The sequence below is a fragment of the Gorilla gorilla genome, chromosome 17, assembly GCF_029281585.2.
Source record: "Gorilla gorilla gorilla isolate KB3781 chromosome 17, NHGRI_mGorGor1-v2.1_pri, whole genome shotgun sequence".
Lineage (NCBI taxonomy): Eukaryota > Metazoa > Chordata > Mammalia > Primates > Hominidae > Gorilla > Gorilla gorilla.
The window spans coordinates 86,084,857-86,104,289 of record NC_073241.2 but is presented as its reverse complement, the minus strand read 5'-3'; the positions used below and the strand labels follow the sequence as shown (position 1 = coordinate 86,104,289).

General features: G+C 33.6%; 1 protein-coding gene across 4 annotated transcripts in view; it reads right to left on the bottom strand.

Moving 5' to 3' along the window:
- The window catches only part of WDR7 (WD repeat domain 7), a 377,480-nt gene that overhangs the window by 251,689 nt on the left and 106,358 nt on the right, over nucleotides 1-19,433 (bottom strand). For 2 of the 4 annotated variants that reach the window (XM_004059459.5, XM_019014016.3), the window contains exons 16-17: nucleotides 18,929-19,017; nucleotides 1,005-1,103 (exon numbers count right to left, since the gene is read on the bottom strand). In XM_004059459.5, the coding sequence (XP_004059507.1) occupies nucleotides 1,005-1,103; nucleotides 18,929-19,017 (188 nt within the window). The remainder of the gene's footprint in view (nucleotides 1-1,004; nucleotides 1,104-18,928; nucleotides 19,018-19,433) is intronic. The other 2 variants (XM_055368194.2, XM_055368196.1) reach the window with 1 other exon arrangement.

Here is a 19,433-nt window from a genome sequence, read left to right as displayed (position 1 = left end):
AAAATTCGGTCTTAACATACAAACCTTAGTAAAGTTCTATGACAAGGAAACCAAAAATGAAGTTATACTTTTAAGTTCCCATGTTTTCTTTCCAAAGGAGTGGGGCTTGCAACATGGGCTCTGTACTTTAGGGATACTGGAAGATTCAAGATTGCAAGATTCCTTCCATTTGAAAAATGCTTTTTCATGAAGAGCCAGGTCTTACTGTTATATTTTTGATTTTGAAAATTTCTTCCTTTTTATGTTATGCAAAGTGGTAACTACAAACGCAATGAAGACAGTGGATGTAACTCAGAGCTCACGTTTCATTAAGCTTCTGGGCAGTACAAATAATCCTAGATAGGTCTTATGGAATAAAGGTTTGTAGGTCCCATTCCCATTTTCAGGGCTCCAAAAATACTTTCGACTTGTGTAACTCCACAGAGATAACATGGTAGCCCAACTACGCCTTAAATACTGAAATAATGAATTTTTGCCTGAGCTTAAAACAGAAATAGTAAAGAGGATAAATAGGTAAATTCCTATCAGTCTATAATCACTGGTGCCAATAATCAATCTGAAGACTTTTCCAATGAGAATGTTAAGAGACTCCCTCACAACTCCCTCTAACTGGCATACACAATTGTGAAAAGGCAGCAAAGTGTGTCTGTCACCAAGTAATGATACATATAAAATAAATTCATTAGCTCTAATGCCAGAGATCACATGGCAAACATCATTACAAAAACCAATCCACCTTTAACACTGACTTTACATCAAAGATTGGCATCTCTGCACTTAACAGTATTCTAGATTATAGAAAACATGGATTATACCAGCCAGAGGTAACATTACATTTTTAAAACTGGCTCTTGTCATTGACATTAGCAAATAAAGTCATAAAATGGGAACTTTAGAATCTCATACATAACAAAGCAGATGAATGTGTAACTCAGATAAAAAGAACATGTCTGTTAGAATAAAGCACAGATTGAGAGAAAGTTGTTAGAAGTTGAGAGAGATACCTTCATTTACTAAGAAACAGGTATGTAAAGCAGGAGCAGAAGCAGGGTCAGAGCCAGAGTGATCAGCATCAGACCGAGAGGAAACGACAGGTGCAGCAACTTGCAGAGGAAAAGAGAAGAAGTAAAGAGGAGAGAATTGAAGTACAGCAGTTTCTGAAAAAAAGCTTAGTATTAGTGAAGAATGAAAAACAAAGTAGGCAAAACATAGAGAATGTAGAACTGAAACGATGTTTTCATCAGAAAGGCATGATCATTAAAGATTACAGCAGAAAAATGATATATTTTATTGAACAGTAATCACAATATAGTTCAAATTCATCTTAAAGTCAAAATCTAATATTCTGATGAATGTATTGACTAATGCAAAACATAGCTCTAAAACAACTAAAGCCATCATGAAAAAATGACAGTAAAAATTAGCAAAAATGTTATTCAAATTTTAAAATGTATCACGATGAAAAAGCTTTATGTTGGTCTTCATATTGTCAGTTGCATTTTCCTAACAGTTTATTCTCTGACGTTATGTGTAAATTATTTTTAAATTTTCAAACCAATATTCACTGAGATCATTTCAACTTTTCACACTTATTTTATGAAAACTCAATTGAAATATCCCAACTTGCAAAGAATATATATACCATGTTTAACTCTTGTTAAAAGAATCCTAACAGGTTCATTCATTGGAGTTTTTTTTTTTTTTAATTATTTCACAAATGCTCCTTATGCTAAAAAAAAATTTTTGTGAATTTTATATTTCTTATAGAGGTACCAATTCACTCCCTAACCCCTCAAGAAAGTTATGTTGCCAAGAAAATGTTTCAGCTTAAATTATCATATGAAAAAGCAAAAGGACCGTATGGCACACACATTCTACAACTGGAGGTCAATGTTAAGATTTAGAGGTCACCATTTGACACTTCCTTCCTATGGCGAAATTACCATATGTCATGCACAAGCATCTTCAAATTAATCCCTCTCCTTTCTTCTGTCATTGAACAGCAATAGGTTTGGGCTCCTGAACAGATTAAGCATTGTCTGCTGAATGATATGTTTGCTTTTCATGCAGTGAAGTTCTTTTGTGACAACAGAACAGCTGCATGAAAACAACTTTTTCATAATTTCCACACGAATGCATCATAATGTCAATCAGGCACGTGTGAGGTAAACAGTAGAACGAAAAGAAGTCCATGAAAAATAACACAAAAAGCAACTCTAACTCCATAAACCCTAAGAAGCACGTCTTGCACAAATGAAAGTTTCATCTAGGAAATCATAATTCTTTATTATTATAAGAGATCTGATTTTTGTTCCTTATGAAATTATTTTACAATGTTATACTTATGAAATAAATAGAGCTACTTTTAATTCTATATTTCATAAGATCTACAAACTCCATTACAAAGTAATCTTGCAAAGAAATCCCAAATATTTCTATATTCCAGGGAATAATTTTATCATTTTTAATTACAAATTCAGTGATTATGACTTATAAATTATTTATCCTCCATGCAAAAAGTTGGTAAGCCTTGGTAGCCAGGAGTAAATTTGCAGGTTTTAATTTTTGTTCTGCCAAAATGTTCCTCTGGTGGCTTCAGTTAGGACTTTTCTATAATTTCACTTTTTCAAAAATGGGGATAAATTGTTATCCCTGGAAAGGCTGTGTTAATTTTGCATGGTTTTACTCTTAATTCTGAAAGGACAATAGAATGAGAGGGTGAGGAAATTCAATACAAATGAATAAAAGTTTAGGATTGAGTGGTCATTACCCTAACACAAGTCAAATAAGTGGTGGGATTAATGATTCCTATAAGGAACAAGTGTGAAAGGAAACTAGAAACGTTACTGGCAGAAATGCTAGAATAAGTGTATGTCTTAATAGAATATTGTTTAACATATTAACTATTTTTAAGGAAAGAAAAAAACAGATTCTGGATACTGTATTTTTGAAGTCATATTTAAATGACATTTCATTTAGAAAAAAAGGCATTTACACTCATCCTTTAATAAATTTTATGGGCACTAAAAATCAAGAAAAATATTGTAATAGAAATCAAAGAATCAGATTTACTATGCTTTAAAAACCTCTGCATCGCCACCAAAAAATACTTTATTCACACAACCTCACAACTGAAATGGCAAAATCTACAGCACTTTCAAAATTCATCAGGAAATTAAACTCTGCTGCAGCTTTCACAACTATCTACATAAGAAAAATCAGCAATTAGCAGAAAAAAATTACTTCCAAGATAAAAAGCTCAAGATTTAATAAATAATAAATCTGAAGTTGCATGGGGCACTGAATATGGAAGATTTACACCATAAAACATAATCAAGCATTTGATTTCTTAACAGAAAAGCTGCTATGTCACCTATCAATTTGCTTCTCTTATTAAGGATTGGGAAAACAGCTGTAGCACAGCTTCAACATAGTGACAAAATTAACGCAGTTCCATTATTTTATCCGAGCCTCTTCAACTGCTTACTCTCATAAGAAAAGACAGGTGAAGATAAATAAACGTGTGTGACAACGTGTATATGCACACATCTGCCCTGGCTTCCCCTTACATAGCACATACATATCCAATATTATAACATCCCTAGATTCTGCTTCTCAACAGGAATATTTGAGTTTTTAATTGAAATTTGATTCTAAACTCCATTTAAATTTGATTCTAAACTACTCCTATTGTGATATTAAAATATTTATAGGACAGAAAGTTAACATACTTCGGGTGCTCCATACATATTGGTCTAAATCTCATTATCTTCCTAGCACATAAACACAAGTAGCCCTTTTCAATACATTTTTCAGAGAAAAAAAATTTTAAAGTACAAAAAAATGCAATGTTTAAAAAGTAAGTTTTTTTCAAAGCTTAATACTAAAAAAAGAATACAATTATTTAATGATGAGTCCTTTTAAAGTATTTCATGGTAATCATGATGTTATGGGGAGGGTGGGTGAGGGGAGAGAAGGAGGAAGAGAAGAGAAAACATGAAAAAATTAGAAGTTAAGAAGCTTTGTAGAATTAACCACCACGTACTTAACATAAAGGCATTCGGCACTGGGTCTGCATCTAGTCCAGATATTATAGAGCAACATTTGGCTTTTTATAAGTTTTCTTTTGTGTCAATACTTTAATGTTTTAGGTAGATGGGCATTTTAGCCACCTTTTAAATCAACATGAAACATTTGGATAAATCATTAGTTCAGCTTTCACTGCCTCTTTTTTAATGCTTGACGTTTTAAGGTACAAAACTAGATAATGCAACAACCTGTTTGGTTATGTATAATATATCATATCTCCAATGCTTCATGCAATTGCCATAATTAATGCACTAACTTTGCCATGAATGCAATATTGGCAAGAAAACTCTAATTCTCCTTCCAATTCCTTTTGTTACCTGAAAAATTCCCATTCGATATTTCCTAATGCCAAAAAGATTACAAAAAGCTATACCAATACATTTAACTATTATCATGACTAGAAGGTTAGAAAACAAATACATTAGTAATGAATGATAAAAAAAAAACTTCTCTTTAAAGAAAGGAAGCCTCCAACCTTGTATGTGTAGTAATCATAAAGACTGTGTCTTGAAGCCCCATTACAATGCTATCCTTTAGCATCGTACCACCAGACCCAGATAAAAACAAAAGTGCCTTCATAAGGGGTCCTATTTCTATTTCAGGAACCCTGCCTCATTAAATCAATCTACAAAATACGTCCAATAAGCTAGAGCTATTTTGTTATTTTGTTACTATACAAGAAGGCACTGTGCTTTAATTCTGCATGTTTTAATATGTCCAATAGAATTGGCAGCTCATGCAACATAAAGGGCAATAATATAAGCACAGTTTTAATAAGTCAAACAGTATTAAAAAGCTCATTTTGAATACAGGATTCCCCTGCCCCATCCCCAAGTATGGCTTCTGATAGGAAACCATTTCAAAACATTTTAACTATTTCTTACAGCATTTACGTCCATATCACTAAATAATATGCTAATCCTGCAATTTCTTGCTTTACCAAATCTAAACATTAGCTATTGGTTTCCACCAATACTGTGGAAGATGATTTAAATTTGCCAAACCACATCTCCTAACCAATCTCCTTTCCTTTACTCCCAATATAAATATATATACTATCTATATATTATTTTAGATTTTTCTATTATATAGGTATATTTTATATGATATATATCTCTATATGAATAGTCATTTATATAGAGAGATAAATATCTCTATCTCTATGGAAATAATGTTCAATGTTGACTCAAATAGCTTACTAAGATCATACTTCTTTCCTTGGACACCTGGCTGGGGATATTTTCAGAATTTAAAAACTATATTTTCTCCCCATTTGCCTTCTTTTCTGTGTACCTATTTCTTCTAAGTTAAACCCCTTGACGGCTTCTCAATGATTTTTCACAGAGCAGTGTCATTTTTCCTTGAACCATCTCTTCGGAAGCCATCTCACAGCCCTGCTTGTATCTGCCACGTGGTTACCATCCTAAGACTTTCCTTCACTGTAATCCTTCACTGATGACCATGTCGGGTCACAAGTGCTCCCCTCAATGGGTTTCCCAGTTCCTGAGCCCCGTGTTTTATTTTTCCTTGGTTTACTTCTTTATTTTGATGGAGCACATCTCGCAAAACTTTGCTGAGAAAAGGTACTCTATATAGTAATAGTAATTTTTTAAGACTATGAGTCTGAAATTGCTATTATTCTGCCTTTTTGACTGATGGTTTGCATTTAGAATTCTAAAAATGCAAAAATTATCTTTTCTCTAGCTTTTTTTTTGTTTTTGTTTTTGTTTTTGTTTTTTTTTGAGACAGGGTCTTGCTCTGTCACCCAGGCTGGAGTGTAGTGGTGTGATCACAGCTCACTGCAGCTTCAACCACCTGGTCTCAAGCCATCTTCCCAACCTCAGCAACCTGAGTAGCTGGGACTACAGGTGCACACCATCACACTCCGATAATTTCTGTATTTTTTTTTTCTTCTTCTTTGAGATGGAGTTTCGCTCTTGTTGCCCAGGCTGGAGTGCAATGGCATGATCTTGGCTCACCACAACCTCCGCCTCCTGGGTTCAAGAGATTCTCCTGCTTCAGCCTCCTGAGTAGCTGGGATCATAGGTGCGCACCACCACACCCGGCTAATTTTGTATTTTTTAGTAGAGATGGGGTTTCTCCAAGTTGGTCAGGCTGGTCTCGAACTCCAGACCTCAGGTGATCTGCCCACCTCAATCTCCCAAAGTGCCAGGATTACAGGCATGAACCACCGTGCCCGACCAGTATTTTTTTTCTTTCTTTTTTTTTTGGGGGGGTGGGGGAGGGTAGAGATGGGGTTTTGCCATGTCACCCAGGCTGGTCTCAAACTCTTGCATTCAAGCAATCCACCTACCTCAGCTTCCCAAATTCCTGGGACTAAAGGCATGAGCCACCATGCTCCACCTTTCCTCCACATTTTTAAGAAACACACATCTCCTAACCAATCTTCATTGTCCTCTCTTTAGCTTAGGGTTACTATTAAGAAAGCCAATAACATTTTTACTCTTTACATATAACTAATGAAACTGTTAAAGTTAGTCCAAATGTTACAAGAAACCATACAGAGAAAATGAACATCATATAAGTACTATGATCATGAAACAGAGATGTATTTGGAAATTAATGACAAAAGCAATTATATTAGCAGCTATGATAATTTCAAATATGCTACTTACACAATGTTAAAGTTTTGGTGGTATTGGTATTTCTGGACACTGCATTTCATAAACAAATTCCTATCCTAAAAAGTCACTGCAGAGTTCTTGGGCAATATGGGCATAATTGTTTGGGTCAGTTGTTGTAGGGAATAAATGAAAACCACAGAGGAAAGTGCATGGTATGTACTAAGTAAATATATTTAGTCATGTTATAAATTCAATAATACCATTCATCATGGTGCTGATACAAACAATATATGCAAACCTTATTTAAGTGATGGACTCATTAATAATATAGACCCTTTCCATTAGACAGGAAACCACCAACTGAACACGTTTAGAAACAGTATAGAAATGCAATGTCCAAAAATTCTTAGGGAAAAAAAAAAAGGATATCCTTAAAACACCATAAAAGAAGAACACAAAAAACTAAGGGAAATAGGGCAGTACAAAGGTGCAGGCAGCAGAAAGGTAAGGACTTACCAGAGCAGAATGAATTAGCAGCCCAACAGGTACACAAGACAACACATGAAGGTGCTCATAATGTTTAAAAAATACAGTCACACTACTTCACCTGTAGATCACCACTGGATTATATCAGAAGTGCAATAAACACAGATGTGATGAAAATTTTACCTTGGCCTATAACTCAAATCAAAAAGTCAAAAAACAAAGTTTCTGTAAAAGGTTTCCCTCATTACTAATGTCCAAAATAAACCAATGAGTTCTCTAAGACCAAGAACCATGGGGAGAGAGTTCATTGTAAAAGATAAATTTATAACATAAACACTAACTTGAATTTGGCATATGAAGGCTATTAAAATTTTCTACTTCACTTAACACTAAATAAGTAACAATTACTATATGTCGATATTGGGCTAAGCACACAAAAACACACAAAGATAAGACAAAGTGTCTGCCCTCAAGGCACTCTTGTCTAGAAAAGCATATAATAACCAATTAAAATATTATCATAAATTGCACTCCTGTGGATTTTCTCCAATAGACATAATAAGCACCTTGAGGGCAGAGATTTGTCAGCCCTTACAGCCTCAGCACCTAGTTATTGACATACTGACTCCAGAAACATAAAGAGAACGTTATCTGTAGATTCATTCATTCAGTAAATATTTCCTGAGCTCCTTCTATGTATCAGCCATTGTTCCAAGCACTTGGGATAAATCACTAAACAAAGCAGAAAAAAAATGTCCCTACCCTTTGAGCTTCCACAGCAAATCAAAGGTGTACACCAGTTAAAAAAAATAAAGGCATAGAAGGTCAAACCTGCAAAATTTTAAGGGATTCTCAGATACATTCCTTAATATGATGTATGGACTCTATGTTAAGCACTGTTTATTTCTCTATAAATCCTGGAAAAGAATAGTGATTAAACTATTGTTTAATTTATGTAACTCTTTCCTGAGATAATTTAACAATGACTACCTCTTACTTCTAAGTTTAGACAACCTAAATTGAACCCATTTCTGAAAAATAAAGTTGCAAAGAACATAACATAATCTTAAACTTTACATTGCTTAAACTTGCTTGGGCACCTCCCACCGAGTAAAGATGCAACTACTAAACATAAAGATATGGTCACAATCAAGATAAGCACTACAGACACAGACCAGAGACTTACGTCATAAGATTAATGAATAGAGAGAAATACAGTACATTAGAACGTAGAACAGTCAGGCACAGAGGCTTACTCCTGTAATCGCAGCACTTTGGGAGGTTGGGGTGGGAGGATCACTTGAGCCCAGGAGTTCGAAACCAGCCTGGGCAATATGGTGAAACTCCATTTCTACAACCAATTTAAAATTAACTGGGCTTGGTGGCCTTTGACTATAGTCCCAGCTATTCAAGAGCCTCGACTGGGGGTCGAGGCTGTGGTAAGCCACGATTGCACCACTGCGGTCCAGCCTGGACAAAAGAGTGAGACTCCATCTCAAAGGAAAAAACAAAAAGTAGAAAAGCCTAAAGTCATGGGCAGACTTATGGCTATATTTACCATGAATAAAAGCGTGGTTATTTGATATCTCTAATCCCTTTTTCTCAAGTAGCATGTTTCATAAACCGCAAAATCAAGTGTCAAAAAAAATAAACGGTATAAAAAAAAGTAGACAAGTGACAATAAATGTTAATTATTGACAAACATTGAATTAACAAGTCCACTGTTGGGCAAAATAAACCTCTTGTGAAGATACTATTTTCCAATGAAGTGCCTAATATTGGTTATGGAAAATTATATAAGCTGAACTATCTAAACTATCTTTATTCTCAAACCCAAATGTCTATGAAAGTTCCAATCCCCAGCTGAAATCTTTACTTCATATAGATTATTTGGCAGCTGAACAAGTATTAGCCAACATGCAAGTGACAGCTTATTGAAAAGACGCATATTCATGTTTGCAATACAACTTAAAAAGACATTGTAAGTCAATGTGCACAGTAGAGGAAGTCAGGAAATAAAAAACATAAGAGGAAAATGTTTAGAAGCAAACCAAGCTAAGAAAAGCCAAAGTAGAAAGATGAAAAAATAATGCTCTAACTGCTGAAATCTTAGAGAACTCAGAGTCCTTTGTATCTCTTACCACTTCCAACCCTAAATTGGTTATTTATGTCCATGTTATCGACTAGACACATACTACTCAAGAGAGTACACGTCAGACCAATCTCTCTAACCTCCCTAACAAGCGTTGTTAGGAGACAAAAATAACTTAATATTTTTGAGAAAACAATTAACACTATATATTTATTTCAATATTAAAATAGAAAGTGAGCTTCATGATGGTATTCTAAAGTATTTTACTATGTAGCTCTCTCTCAGCAGGAACCGCTGGCCTTCATTTACTTTAGAAGAAAAGTATATATGCTTTCCAAATGAAAATTCCTAAGTCTATTGCCTTAAATAAATGCTTTTTTAAAAAAAGACCCAATTTTCAAAGCCGCCTTCACTGCTCTCAAAACTCAATGCTTTTCTGAGAGAAGCAATATTAAAGTATTTGAACTTTAAAATCTTCAGACTTGACCAGGTGAGCAAATCTAACACCATCATGGTGGTGAATTACATAATGCATCATGACAATGTCACAAATTACATGAGAATGTTTCCATCTATTATGATTACAGAGAAGGAAAAATGTAATTCAAGAAGAATCACCAACTGCTAAGAATCATAATGAAGATGATGAGGAGGATAACAAATAATATCTCTAACAGAAGTAAATATTGAATCGTCCCGCCATTGATTCATTGAGTATATCCTGGAAAATACTGTCAATGAATTTGGAAAAATAAAACATATACTATTGCAGAAAAAGCACGGGATCTAGAGTTAAAAAGCGCTGGTTGTGTCCTAATTATACTACCATTACTAAGAATACATTAAACAAGTCCCTTGCCAATATGAGCCTGTTTCCATTTCTACCAGTAATAACACTCTAAAAATATCACAACTCCATATATACAAATAATATTTACTTTATAAAATAATAGATATTTGGAACATTTTTAAATAAAGGGAAAGGAACTTCCACTTCTGGCCAAGATGGAGTAACAAGAAACAGATTTGCAGTCAGGCCCAAAACAACCAAAAAAAAACAAACAAAAAGACAAAATGTATAAACAATGGTTTTCAAGCCACTGGGCATCATGCAATGAAGGACTGAGAGATGGGAGACAAGCAACGTGAGCCCTGTGATCCTATGATTACCCCCAGCTTATTGCCTTAAGAGAGTTCCTAGGTGAAGCTACATGGAGAACAAAGTAAGCAGCCCAGCAGTTTCCCTGAGTTCAGAAGACAAAGCTGAGAGTCTCAGGAAACCAGGGCAGCTAGAATTCAATGGACAGAGAGAAGGGAGCTGCGACGATCAAAGTTCTTCAGAGGATCTCCCTCAAGTATACAGCAGAATACCAATCAGTACATGTCTGTAAAGAAACTACTCGAGCTGGGGGGAAAACATCTAAAGGACCAGAAACAGTGCCTGCTCCCAACAGCCTAAATGGAAAACCTCATAATTCACAGGGCATTGGATATTCTGGAAGGTTTGGCCTTGGTAATAGGGAGTAATTCATCTTAGAGCACTGCTCCAAATCCACCTAACAAGTCATAAAAGCAAGACCAGGAAAAAAAAGAAACTGTTTCCACATGACATAACTGCATCCCACAACAAAGCTCAAGATTTTTAAGAACACAAAAGTGTCCAGCACCCAAACAGGCAAAATTCAAACATCTCCCATCTATTCTAAGATTATCAAACACGCAAAGAGGCAGGAAAGCACAGTCCACAAGGAGGAGAATAATTAATTTAAACCAACCCAGAACTGACAGAGCTATCAAAATTATCAGTGAAGGGTGTTAAAACATTTATTATAACTGCAATCCATGTATTCAAAGCAGTTAGGTAGAGACAAGGAAAAGAAATTTTAAGACCCAAATAAAAATTCTGGGGATACATATAACAATGTCTGAGATTAAAAGTGAATTGGATGACAGCTGGGCATGGTCACTCATGCCTGCAATCCCAGCACTTTGTGGGGGCCAAACAGGGAAAATTGCTGCAGCCTGGGGGTTCAAGACCAACCTAGGCAACATAGCGAGACACTGTCTCTATAAAAAAAAATAAAAATAAATTTTTAAAGTGCACTGGATGGGACCAATGGCATATTACACATTGCTGAGAAAAGACTAATAAACTTGAAGACGTTGCAATAGAAACTATCTCAATCAAAACACAGAGAGGAAAAATAATCCCGAAATAAAAGAGCATCGTGATAGGTGAAACAACTTCAATCAGCCTAACGTACATGTAATTTCAGTCCCTTAGAGAGAGGAGGGAGGAAAGGGCAGAATGAATATTTGAAGAAATAATTATTGAAAATTTTTCAAAATTAATAAACTCAATGAACCCCAACCACAAGAAACATGAAGAACACTACACTGAAGAACCACACAATCAAACTGCTCAAAACCAGTGATAAACAGAAAATCTTAAAAGCAACAAGATTAATAAAGTAATGTTACACTCAGAGGAACAAAGATAAGAATGCTATCAGATCTTGTTAGAACTAATGCAAACAAGAAGACAACAGAATATCATCTTCAAAGCATTAAAAGATATAAAAAGTCAACCTGGAATTCTATACCAGAAAAAAAAAAAAGCTTTCAAAAACAAAGACAAACAAAGATGTTTTCAAATGTACAAAAACTTGAAGAGCAGATCCTCACTAAAAGAAAGATTAGCATGCAGGGCTTAAAACCTAGATGACAGCTTGATAGGTACAGCAAAACAACATGGCACATGTGTATCCATGTAGCAAACCTGCACGTTCAGCACATGGATCCCAGAACTTAAAGTTAAATAAATAAATAAATAACTAGATAGATAGATACATACATACATACATACATAAAAAGAAAGCTTAAAGTAAATCCTTTTGTTAGAAGAATTTTACCGGATAGAAATCTTGATCTACACAAAGGAATGTAGAATACCAAAAAAGGTAACTACGTGGGTAAATACGTATTTTTTCTTATTTCAGTCTCTTTAAAATATAATTACTGTTAAACACAAATCACAAGAATAATTTGTGAGGTTTATAACATATATAAAAGTAAAATGCAGGACAACAGTAGCATAAAGACCAGGAGATGAGAAATGCTAATATAATATTATAAGGTTTAACATTTATATTAAATGTTAAATAGTATAATACCACTTGAACGTACACTGTGATAACTGAAAGACATAGACTACAGACTCTGAAAAAACTACTAAAATAATAAAATTAAAAATTAGCTTATAAAGCCATAAAGGAGATAAAATGGAATCATAAAAAAAATCTTTTTAGTCTAAAAGACAGCAGAAAAAGAAAAAGAACAAAAAATAAATGCAACGAAGAGAAAAATAAGGTAGTAGGATAACAGACTGAAACCTACCCATATCAACAATCACATTAAATGTAAACGGCTTATGCATCTCAAGTAAAAAGCAGGTTAGATTGGATTAAAAAATAAGACCCACTATATGCTGCCCACAAGAAACACATCTTAAATATAAAGAGCCAAATAGGTAAAAAGTAAAAGGATGAGAAAAGATTATACTATGATAACAGTAGCCAAAAATGCTGAAACTACTGTATTATTATAAACAAAGCAAATTTCAAAGCAAAGGACATTACCAAGGATAAGGAAGGTCATTTCATAATGACAAGGGTCAGATAATCAAGAAGAAATAAAAATTCCAAAGGTTTATGCACCTAATAAGAGAGCTTCAAAATACATGAAGCAAAAACTGGGATAGAAATGCAAGAAGGAATAAACAAACCCATAATTATAGCTGCAGATTCAATACTCTTATTTAATTGGTAAAGGCAAGCAGGCAGAAAAATCAGCAAGTATATGCTAAACTTGAACACGAGCAACTTGACCTGACAGTTATAAAATATTCCACCCAAAAACAGCAGAATACACATTCTTCTGAAGTACACACAGTATATTTACCAAGACAGACCATATTTGGGGCCATAAAGCAAGTCTCAATAAATTCAAAAGGATTCATATTGTATAACATGGAGACTATAGTTAGTAACAATGTATTATATACTTAAAAATTGCTGACGGAGTAATTTTAAATGTTCTCAACACACATAAAATGATACATATATGAGGTCACAGATATGTTAATTAGCTTGATTTAGCCATTCCACAATGTACACATGTATCAAAACATCGTGTTGTACACTATAAATGTATGCAATTTTATTGGCCCATATATAAACACAATCAATTGAAACAAATGCCAAAGGATTCAAACCACACAAAACATAGTATCTGACCATAAAATGAAAACCAGTAACAGACAGATCCTAGGAAAATCCACAAGTGTTTGGAAATTACATTAACTGATTACTAAATTATCCATGGGTAAAAGAAAAAAATCAAAAGGAAAATTAAAAGTACAATATGGCAAAGTGTGTGTAATGCCACTAAAATAATACTTAGGGGAAAATTTGTAGCATTGAATGCCTATATTAGAAAAGGAGAAAGGTTTTAAATCAATGATCTCAGCTTTTACCTTAAGAAATTAAAAATATAAGAGCACATTTAAAATAGAAAAAATAAATAATAATCAAATCAAAAATCAGTGAAATAGAAAAATAATAGATATCAATGAATAGAAGGCTGGTTCTTTGAAAAGATCCATAAAATTGCTAAACTACAAGACAGACTGATCAAGAAAAAGGGAAAAACATAAATTATGAATAACAGAAATGAGTGAATATAATTTCAAATCCTACAAATATGATAGTAAAAGCAAAATAAAAGATTACACACAACTTTTTGCTGATAAATTTGACACAATTATCAAAGTTCACCCAAGTAGACATTTTTGAAAACAAGCAGAATAGCTCTATATCTATAATACTTTTAAATCCGTAGTTAAAAACCTTCCCATAAAGAAAACCCCTGGGCTTTCACTAGTGAATTAGATCAACCAAATATGGAAGAATTATCAACCTACACTCACCCGTCCAGAAAATACAGGGAAAGGGGCTACTTCCTAATTCATTCTGTGAGGCCAGCATTATCCTATCAGCAAAACTGGACAAAGGCATTAATAGAAATGAAAACTAAAGACCAAACTTCCTCATGAACTTACACATGAACACCCTTAACAAAATTTTAGCAAATTGTACCTAACAAACTATAAAATTGGTAATTCAAAATGTGGTCTATATTGCAAGGTTGTTTCAAAACTTAAAAGTCAATATACTTTGTCTTATTAAGAAAATAAAAGACAAAAATCAAATAACCATTTCAATAGATGCAGAAAAAACATCTGAATAATATCTAACATCTATTCATAATTTTTAAAATCTCGACAAACTAAGAATAGAATGGAACTTTTTCAACCTGATAAAGAACATCAAAGAAGGTCGGGCGTGGTGGCTCACACATGTAACCCCAGCACTGTGGGAGGATCACGAAGTCAGGAGCTCAAGACCATCCTGGCTAACACGGTGAAACCCTGTCTCTACTAAAAATACAAAAAATTAGCCGGGCGTGGTGCGGGCGCCTATAGTCCCAGCTACTCAGGAGGCTGAGGCAGGAGAATAGCATGAACCCAGGAGGCGGAGCTTGCAGTGAGCTGAGATCGCGCCGCTGAACTCCAGCCTGGGCGACAGAGCTAGACTCCATTTCAAAAAAAAAAAAAAAATTATTCTTAGGCAACCCAAGGTTAAAAAAAAATTCTTACTAAGGTAAGAAAAATTGGACAAAAGATATAAATAGGCATTTCGCCAAAATGGACATATGGATGGCAAACAAAAAACAAAACAAAACGAAAAAAACAGCACACTGAATCCAAAAAATGGAGGAGGATGTAAATAGCAGAATTTAAGGAAGTGGGGAAAAATATGCACTAGAAAGGATAAAGTCAAATTGAGGTCATTAAAATGACTAATAAGATTGATAAACCCCTGGTAAGACTGATGAAGCAAAAAGAGAGAAGACATAAATTATTAAAATCAGGAATAAAAACAAGGACATATTACAGATGCCAGAGAGATTAAAAGACAATATTATAATCTCAAATGTCAATATATTTGAAAATTTAGAATCAGAGAAACTCCTAAATATGTACTACTTAACAAAACTGACACCAAAGAAACAAAATCTGAAAAGTCAAACAATGAGATAAGTCGAACCCAAAATTAAAAACTGCCTACAAAGAAAACTCTAGATCTAAATCCAGCAAATTTAAATCTAGAGTTTGAATTTATGAAAGAAATGTTGCCAATCTTATACAAACTCTTCATGAAAATAGAAAAAAAAAGAAAACATTCCACAACTCAGTTTTTGTAACCTGAATAATCTGAAAGCTTCTAAGGACATCAGAAAAAAAAAGTTTTCCTAAATAAAAAATTAAATACAATAATTTATAAGAAAATAATACATCACAACAAAATTGGTTTTATTCTAGGATGCAAGATTGGGTTTATGTTCTAAATTTGCCACATTAATAGAAGAAAATTAAAAGTTATACAATCATCTCAATCAATATAGAAAAGGTATGATAAAATCCAAATACACTGATGATAAACATTAGCAAAGAAGGAATAAAAGGTAGCTAGTTTCTTAACATCTACAAAAGCATATAGGATCCTATCTTAAACAGGACATGACATCTACAAATATCATAATTATGAAAGGTTTAAAAGTTTTCCCTTTGAAACTGGGAAAAGCTTATCTCATATGATTACCCTGACATTCAAAGGAATCCCCAGATAAATTATTTTAATTAATAGGTGAATTCAGCAAGATTGCTTGATACAATATTAGTATACAAAAATCAACTGCATTTCTATAGTGGGGCACAGAAATGAAAAATAGTTAAACATTACCAGTTAAGAAAATTTTTTAAATCCAATATCCAAATCCAATATTTAGATATATGTTATATATCTAAAATATATATAAAACCTCTACACATAAAACCATATGAGTTATGATAAAGAACACCTAAATAAATGCAGAGACATATCAAGTTGATGTATAATGAGTGAATCCCATAAAGATATTATCTCCAAACTTATCTAAATTCAATATAACTGCAATTAAAATCACAGGTTTTTGAGGCAATTGAGAAACTGATTCTAAAATTTATATTGAAATTCAAAGGGACAAAAGAAGCCAAGACACACTTTAAAAAAAATAAGGTGGTAAGATTTCATCTACTGAATATCAAGTCTCATTACAGAGCAACAGTAATTAAGACACAAGGCTAGACAAACCAATCAATGGAATCAAACAGCCCAGAAACATACTATCATCTATAAAGAAATTTTATTGGCCAGATGTAATGGCTGATGCCTGTAATTCCAGCACTTTGGGAGGCCAAAGTGGGTGAACTGCCTGAGCTCAGGAGTTCAAGACCAGCCTGGGCAGAATGGCAAAACCCCATCTCTACTAAAAATAGAAAAAATTAGTCAGGATGGTGGTGTGTACCTATAGTCCCACTTGCTCGGGAGGCAGAGGTGGGAGGATTGCTTGAGCCTGGCAGGTGGAGGCTGCAGTGAGCTGTGATTGTGCCACTGCACCCCAGCCTGGGTCTCCTAATAGAAAAATATGTAAGAGTTGAACATTTACTTCACAAAAGAAGATATAGAAATGAGTATTCAACATATAAAATGTGTTTAAATTAAACAGTAGTAAAGGAATGCAAATTAAACATATGAGACACTATTATACACACATCAAAATGGCTAAAGTGAAAAAGAAGGAAAATATTAGGTGTTGGCTAGGGTATCTCATCAGTTGTATATAAGAGTTCTCATTGCTCCATATCCTAGTCAACACTTAATATTTTCTCTTTTTCACTTTAGCCATTGTGATGAATGTATATCAGTCTCACACTTAGGAAAACACTTTAACATTACCTACTAAAGCTGAAGATATTCAGAAATTTCCACTTTTAGTTATATACAAAACAGAAATGCTTATAATATACACTGAGTTTAAAATACAAGGATGCTCATAGCAGAATCATTTATAAACACCAAATGCTGGACACAATCCAAATGTCTAATGACCAAAAAAAGAGAATAAACTGTGATCTATTCATTCAACAGAATACTACACAGCAATGAAAATGAACAAACTATGGTCAAATGCAACAACACTGATAAATGTCACAAAACACAAGCACAAAATATATACTGTTTAATTGACTAAATTTATATAAAACTTAAAAGATAGGCAAAATTAAACAATAGAGTTTAGAAATTTAAACTTAGGTGGTACAACTGTAAAATAAAGAAAAGAAGTGGCTTCACAAAAGTCAAGATAGTGATTACCTCTAGGAGAGGAAGGTATGATGATTGGGAAGGAACAAGCAGGATGCTTCTGAAGTGCTGGCAATACTCTAATCCTTGCCAAGGACATAGTTACAAGGGTGTTCTGCTTCTAAAAATCACTGTACGTTTCTGTTTTGTGCATGTTTCTGTGTGTATATTATATTTCACACATGCAAGCATAAAAAAGTTATCTAACCAAAACTATTATAAAACTTTTATATAGCTTAATATACACTATTACATAATGATCTTATAACTTTAATTAGAGGTCAGAGAAATGAGAAGGGTGACCGTGTGGGTTTGGAAATGATGGATAGAAATGGCATAGAAAGTGTGGGAGTTTATCTTCCACCATGAAAACCATCTGACAGTGCCTAACGCTGAAAATCAAGCACACCATTTAAGGATGTTAAAGCAAGTCTCAAATAATCAGCTAAGAGAGATAAAAGTACTTGTCTTGTGGAAGAAGAAAACTACAGATATAAAGTTGGGGGTCTACTGTTTAACAAACCTTGTAAAACTACTGTTTGACTCTTTCAAACTTAAAAAAAGTAGGGAGAAAAATGCCAGTATGCCACAATTTATAAGCAGAACCTGCATCAACCCATCTGTTGCTTACTTCTTTACTTTTCTCTATCACATTCTGTGAAGAGTCAGTATTAACCCTTTGTCTAAAGGAAAGTTCTCTAAGTAGACATAACTCCCCAACTCTCTTGATTAGCTCATTTGTCAGTCTTAATAGGAATATAAAAGATATATGCAGATACATCTAAGTATATTAATTAATTATACTCAGGAATATGTAGAAATTATTAGTAGAGGAAGAGAAACTCAACCTTTCTTCTCTTCCATCTCCTAATGAAAAACAAAGCTATAGGTGAAAGTTAAGGTATATAATGACTCAAATAAAAAGAAAAGATAAAAAGAATAGCTTAACAAGGATTTCCACTTATGAATCACAACACATGAACTATGGGAAAATGGCAGGAGATTAGTTGTAGTATGGAACTATGAACTTAAGCATTTCTAAATGTAGTTTAAAATAGGTATAACTTTTAAACTCAAGAAACACACAATTAAAACACTACTGTTGTCAAGTTAAGGTGCCCCTAATGCATAAAAATTAGGCCAAAGACAGTATAATAAAATTATCTGAAATATGTTCATTTATCACTTTCTAAATAAATCTGATTTATCCTTAACTGACATCTTAACTATCCATATTTACATCTGGAATATAACAACTTTTCTCTCTTTTAACAATCCAAGACAAACAAATATTATGATTATACATTAGCTATGCCTCCTCAGTTTCTAGAGCTGAAATGTCATGTCAATTACTTAATAAGATTTAATTTTACCTTGTTTAATCTGTCCTTGCACAATATTACTGGAAGTTGGAGGGGAACCCCTTGCCTTAGAAAGGTCTGGGGTGCTTGGTCTAGGTGGCCTTAAAAAAGAAGAAAAAAATACAAGATATATTTTGACACTGTCATATTTCCAGAACTATTTAAAATAAAAAATTTTCTACTTCTAAACGAATCACAAAAGAAACATATATAGAACATTTTCAATTTACCATTCCAGAAAGATTTTTTTTGGTTTGGACCTATTAACGTTTTCCATTTCAAATGAGTAAATGATTAGCAAGTAAAAATCTGACATGTACAATTTGTGCTTTATATTAGTTTAAGAAATATTTTCTAACATCATACTTAACCCTTTGTTCTTCAATATTCAGATGCTGAGATTTCAGTCTATTCCACAGCATTAATCCAGGTGAATTCATAGAAAGATAGATTAAAAACATTCAACCCAAAAACCTGAAAACAGTCTTCAGGCATTAAGAAATCTTGGACTATAGAG